General features: G+C 46.8%; 1 protein-coding gene across 1 annotated transcript; it reads right to left on the reverse strand.

Annotated features, from left to right (window-relative positions):
* Positions 1-2,057: 2,057 nt before the first annotated feature.
* LOC139161067 (tigger transposable element-derived protein 1-like) lies at positions 2,058-4,944 on the reverse strand. The gene is made up of 2 exons (XM_070739729.1): positions 4,408-4,944; positions 2,058-3,504 (listed from the first exon to the last, which is right to left on the reverse strand). Exons 1-2 carry the CDS (start codon positions 4,802-4,804, stop codon positions 2,084-2,086), a joined length of 1,818 nt encoding a protein of 605 aa, XP_070595830.1. The 5' UTR covers positions 4,805-4,944; the 3' UTR covers positions 2,058-2,083.
* Positions 4,945-6,399: the final 1,455 nt, after the last annotated feature.

A 6,399-nucleotide genomic window follows, 5' to 3' on the forward strand; every position in this document is an offset into this window, starting at 1 on the left:
GATTAGCACAAAGCAAAACACAATATAGATAATAAGCATGAAGCTAAAATACAATATACAGTGAACCCTCGAGTTTCGCGAGGGTTCCGTTCCAGGAACCCTCGCGACAGTCGATTTTTCGCGAAGTAGGGGCGCGGAAGTAAAAGCATCATCTGCGCATGCGTGATCTCTTTTTTTAAAAAAAAATTAAAAAAAATGGCCGCGCATGCGCAGATGGTGGGGCGACGGCAGTTCGGAGGCTGGCAATGTTTATTTTCCATGCCGGCCACCCCCCACCAGCGCCTCCGAGCTCCTCGCCGCCCGCCCGATTCGCCCCGATTCGCCCCTCTCCCCTATTCGCCCCGTTTTTTTGCCCTGCCCAAGTTGCTAGTCTTCAGTTGCTAGTCCTCAGTGAGGAAATTTACTTTTTGATCCCACACTTCATTTTAAATCTGGTTTCTTGCACTGCCCAACCAATTTACTAGTCCTCAGTGAGGAAATTTACTTTTTGATCCCAGACTTCATTTTAAATCTGGTTTCTTGCACTGCCCAACCAATTTACTAGTCCTCAGTGAGGAAATTTACCTTTTTGATCCCACACTTCATTTTAAATCTGGTTTCTTGCACTGCCCAACCAATTTACTAGTCCTCAGTGAGGAAATTTACTTTTTGATCCCAGACTTCATTTTAAATCTGGTTTCTTGCACTGCCCAACCAATTTACTAGTCCTCAGTGAGGAAATTTACTTTTTGATCCCAGACTTCATTTTAAATCTGGTTTCTTGCACTGCCCAACCAATTTACTAGTCCTCAGTGAGGAAATTTACCTTTTTGATCCCACACTTCATTTTAAATCTGGTTTCTTGCACTGCCCAACCACTATGCTAGTCCTCAGTGAGGAAATTTACCTTTTTGATCCCAGACTTCATTTTAAATCTGGTTTCTTGCACTGCCCAACCAATTTACTAGTCCTCAGTGAGGAAATTTACTTTTTGATCCCAGACTTCATTTTAAATCTGGTTTCTTGCACTGCCCAACCAATTTACTAGTCCTCAGTGAGGAAATTTACCTTTTTGATCCCACACTTCATTTTAAATCTGGTTTCTTGCACTGCCCAACCACTATGCTAGTCCTCAGTGAGGAAATTTACCTTTTTGATCCCAGACTTCATTTTAAATCTGGTTTCTTGCACTGCCCAACCAATTTACTAGTCCTCAGTGAGGAAATTTACTTTTTGATCCCAGACTTCATTTTAAATCTGGTTTCTTGCACTGCCCAACCAATTTACTAGTCCTCAGTGAGGAAATTTACTTTTTGATCCCAGACTTCATTTTAAATCTGGTTTCTTGCACTGCCCAACCACTATGCTAGTCCTCAGTGAGGAAATTTACTTTTTGATCCCAGACTTCATTTTAAATCTGGTTTCTTGCACTGCCCAACCAATTTACTAGTCCTCAGTGAGGAAATTTACTTTTTGATCCCAGACTTCATTTTAAATCTGGTTTCTTGCACTGCCCAACCAATTTACTAGTCCTCAGTGAGGAAATTTACCTTTTTGATCCCACACTTCATTTTAAATCTGGTTTCTTGCACTGCCCAACCACTATGCTAGTCCTCAGTGAGGAAATTTACTTTTTGATCCCAGACTTCATTTTAAATCTGGTTTCTTGCACTGCCCAACCAATTTACTAGTCCTCAGTGAGGAAATTTACTTTTTGATCCCAGACTTCATTTTAAATCTGGTTTCTTGCACTGCCCAACCAATTTACTAGTCCTCAGTGAGGAAATTTACCTTTTTGATCCCACACTTCATTTTAAATCTGGTTTCTTGCACTGCCCAACCAAGTTGCTAGAATAAAACCCCCCAGCCCTCACCTGTGTTTGAATTTCATTCACTCACTCAGTCATTCATTCATTCTTCTCTATGCCACTCAGTCCCAACACTGTCAACCCACAAATTACCATTTCCCATCCCCTTAATGTACTGTACTGTACCTCTACCTGTACCTGTACTGTACACATTGAATAACACACTTAGTCATCCTGATAGAAATAACAAAAATATTTATTTACATTTTTACATTTTTTGGGGGGGGTTAGCATAACTAGGATAAATCGGGATCTTCTTCTATCACCATGTCTACAATGGACGCTGCAGGTGATGTTGTGGCAGACCTCTTGGTTCTCGTGACAAACATAGTTATGGGCAGTTGTTGGCGCTTTTTCTTTTCCTTGGCTAACAAGGCTCTGTATGGTGCAATGGTGTTGTCAAGGGAGGCCTTAAATTGAAAATAGCGAGTCATGTGGGGATCCCAAAGTTCCGCCATGCGTTGGAGATTTGCAGCAGCTTTGTTCATTTCTGCAAGCCGCTCCAGCGTTAGGCCAACATCTTCTTGTTCCTCACCTTGTTCAGCTCCCTCTTCCTCCTCTTCTTCACTCGCTGACCTGGTCAGCTCCTCCAGATCTTTGTCTGTCAGCGGTAGGCCATGCTCATCAAGCAAACCATTGACTTCCTCTGCTGTCATGTCAACGAAGCCTTCTCCACCCAGTGCCTGTGCCAGCTTCACAGAGTTCTGGACTGCAGCATCTTGAATTTCTTCGGGAGCAAACCCCCTGTGAGCATGCACCACTTCTGGCCACAATTTTTTCCAGCAGGCATTCATTGTCTGCGACTTCATATCCACTAAGGCACTCCGAATGTTCGTCAGACAAGATGCAATTGTGTACTGACGCCAGTAGGCCTTCAATGTGAAGTTAGCATCAGCATCCATTGCTGCCACGATGCTTGCAAGAGAATTGCGCATGTACAGTGCCTTAAATGCGCGGATAACACCTTGATCCATCGGCTGGATAAGCGATGTGGTGTTTGGTGGCAAGAATTCGACTTGCACCCCATCATGTTCATGTTCCAGGTCATCATGGCCTCCCGCATTGTCCATTAGGAGAAGCACTTTGAAATTGAGTCCTTTGCCAGCCAAATAAACCTGCACCTGTGGGATGAAGCACTGATTAAACCAGTCCCGCGTGAGGGGTTTTGTAATCCATGCTTTAGGATTATGCATCCAGTACACTGGCAATGAATTCTTGTTTCTGTTCTTGAGGGCTCTTGGATTTCGTGACCTATAGATTAGCCCTGGCTTCAGCAAAAAGCCTGCTGCATTCCCACACATGATCAAAGTCACCCGATCTTTCATGGCCTTAAAGCCAGGGGCTTTGGCTTCATCTTGCATCAAGAAAGTCCTTGAAGGCATCCTCTTCCAGAACAGGCCTGTTTCGTCCATGTTGAACACCTGTTCTGGAAGGTAGCCCCCTTCTGCAATTAGCTCTTTAAACGTGCCCTGGACAAAGTTTTCGGCTGCACCTGTATCTGCTGAGGCAGCTTCTCCGTGCAATGACACACTCTTCAGGCCATAGCGCCGTTGAAATTTCTCAAACCACCCTTTGCTTGCTGTGAATGTGGCTGGGGCTGAGGCTAAAGAAGCAGATGTTGACGGCTGGGGGTCTCCAGGGTCATCAGCGCCTTCATCTACAGAGAATGACAGGAAAGGGAGAGAGAAGTGACTTGAATGAAAGCATACAGTCCTTCCTTCCCTTCTCTCCTTCCCTCCCTCCTTCCCTCCTCCCTCCCTTCTCTCCTTCCCTCCCTCCTTCCCTCCCTCCTTCCCTCCCTCCTTCCCTCCTTCCTTCCCTCCTTCCTTCCCTCCTCCCTCCCTTCTCTCCTTCCCTCCTTCCTTCCTTCTCTCCTTCCTTCCCTCCCTCCTCCCTCCCTTCCCTCCCTCCTTCCCTCCTTCCTTCCCTCCCTCCTTCCTTCCCTCCTCCCTCCCTTCTCTCCTTCCCTCCTTCCTTCCTTCCCTCCCTCCTCCCTCCCTTCCCTCCCTCCCTCCTTCCTTCCCTCCTCCCTTCCCTCCCTCCTTCCCTCCTTCCCTCCTCCCTCCCTTCTCTCCTTCCCTCCTTCCTTCCTTCTCTCCTTCCTTCCCTCCCTCCTCCCTCCCTTCCCTCCTTCCTTCCCTCCTCCCTTCCCTCCCTCCTTCCCTCCTTCCTTCCCTCCTCCCTCCCTTCTCTCCTTCCCTCCTTCCTTCCTTCTCTCCTTCCTTCCCTCCCTCCTCCCTCCCTTCCCTCCCTCCTTCCCTCCTCCCTTCCCTCCCTCCTTCCCTCCTTCCTTCCCTCCTCCCTCCCTTCTCTCCTTCCCTCCTTCCTTCCTTCTCTCCTTCCTTCCCTCCCTCCTCCCTCCCTTCCCTCCCTCCTTCCCTCCTTCCTTCCCTCCTCCCTCCCTTCTCTCCTTCCTTCCCTCCCTCCTCCCTCCCTTCCCTCCCTCCTTCCCTCCCTCCTCCCTCCCTTCTCTCCCTCCCTCCCTCCCTCCTTCCCTTCTCTCCTTCCCTCCTTCCTTAAAAAACACTTAAATACACTTATAAAAAACACCATTCCTTACCTCGGTCTACCCCATCTGCATCTGTGTGTTCAAGACGGTTGTACAATTGCTGCGCCTTGGTTCGGATAGTGTTCGTATCCAAAGCAATGCTCTTTTTTCGGCAGTCTTCTAGCCACACAGACAAACCAGCTTCCATCTTCATAAGCCTTTTGTTTCTAGGCGTCACTACTCTTTTGGCAGCCTTGTTGAATGATATCAGAGAAGTTTGCCTTATCTTCTTCTCATCTTTCTTAATGTATCGCACAGTCGATTCGTTGAGCCCATAATGGCGACCAACCTCTACATTAGAATGTCCCGCTTTCAGCATGTCCAACAGTTCAATCTTTTCCTTGATTGTCAACATCTTCCGGGTCTTTTTAGCATCGCCTCCACTCCGGATTGAACGTTTAGGTGCCATCTTCAAAGAAGATCCAAACAGATCCAAGGCACAGATGGAAGACACAGATGCAAACCACAGCAACTCCAAGGCAGATGGAAGACACAGATGCACAGATGGAAGACACAGATGCAAACCACAGCAACTCCAAGGCAGATGGAAGACACAGATGCAAACCACAGCAACTCCAAGGCACTCCAACTGCTCGAAGGAACTGCTCGAAGAAACGTCTGGAAGGAACGGCTCGAAGGCTCGAAGGAACGGCTGCAAAAACTTTTGCAAAAGTTGCAAAACCGATTGCAATTGCAAAGCTGATTGCAATTGCAAAGCTGATTGGCCGAGATTTCGGCCAATCAGCAATGACGCGTGACGTCATCGGGCGGGAAAAACCAAGCAGTTTTTTGTTTTTGTTTTTTAAAAAAAAAAATTTTCCGGAAAATCGCGATGTAGCGCTCGCGAGAATCGAGATGGTAACAATTGGTTTAAAATAGCGAAATAGCCCTTTCGCGATCCTTGAGGACGCGAAACTCGAGGGTTCACTGTATATAAAGCACGAAGCTTATACAAGCACAGAGCTTAAAAAACAACTCCCCCTTCTCTCAGGCAAAAGTAAAGGAAGTGACCGAGCAAAATAATGAGCTTTTATAGCTTCAATGAGAAAGTGACGAAACAGCTTTGAATATTAACTATTCAAGTACAAGTTAACTCTTTGAGTGCACATTAATCCTTTAAGTGCAAGTTTGGTACAAGTGTACAATATGCAGTTTACAATGGCAATCCCTAACAACCATGTACCCTGTACTAACAGTTGACCACATACATTAAGCCAGGGGTGAAATGCTCATGCCTGTCAGTTGTCAGAGAGCCGGTTGTGAAAGTTCCACCCACCTGTTCGGACACTGTCATTTATTTATTTATTTATTGGATTTCTATTCTGCCCCTCTCCGAGGACTCACAGCATATAATACACAGTGTACAAAATCTTGAATCCAATTAATTAATTAAGAATCTAAAAAACTCCAAAAAGCATAAAAAACAAGCATTCCATTCACTCAACATTCTCTTAACACATTCAATGGGTTCTTTTATCCTCCTGTTAGTAATGGGCAGCCAAAATTTTTATTGCCACATTGTGGGTGTGGCTTATTCTGTGGGTGTGGCTTGGTGGTCATGTGACTGGGTAGGAGTGGCTTGCCGGCCCTGTGACCAAGTGGAAGTGGCTTGAATGATCATCATCATTCAAGTGAACTGTTAAGTCCTTGACTTACAACCTCACCAGTGTCGCTCTCTGTGGTGACAATTTGCTTCGCGTTTCCCGCGCTCTCCTTCCTGGGTCGCCCCCTGCCTCAGGCTGGGTAGCTAGGCGAATGGGTGACGATCAGCTGTTGAGAAAAGAGGGAGACCTGCTGGTGCTGGTCTCTCTGCCACTTTCCGAGGAAGAGGAAGAAGATGGGAGGGGGGATAGTCAGCTGGAGCTGGGCACACAGCTTCATTTCTGCCTGTGGAACTGCATTCCACCCCATCCTGCCTGCTGTCCACCCCTGCCTCTGTGATGCGTGAAGCATTCTGTGCATGCACAGAGCGTAAAAGAATCTAAATGGTGGCATCCGGCAAGG

This window comes from Erythrolamprus reginae, chromosome 1, assembly GCF_031021105.1.
Source record: "Erythrolamprus reginae isolate rEryReg1 chromosome 1, rEryReg1.hap1, whole genome shotgun sequence".
Classification (NCBI taxonomy): domain Eukaryota; kingdom Metazoa; phylum Chordata; class Lepidosauria; order Squamata; family Dipsadidae; genus Erythrolamprus; species Erythrolamprus reginae.

Coding starts and splice junctions, on each gene's coding strand:
- LOC139161067 (XM_070739729.1), bottom strand. CDS start 4,804: ATGGCACCTAAACGTTCAATCCGGAGTGGAGGCGATGCTAAAAAGACC. Junction 3,505..4,407: donor TGCAGATGGGGTAGACCGAG/GTAAGGAATGGT, acceptor CATTCTCTGTAG/ATGAAGGCGCTGATGACCCT.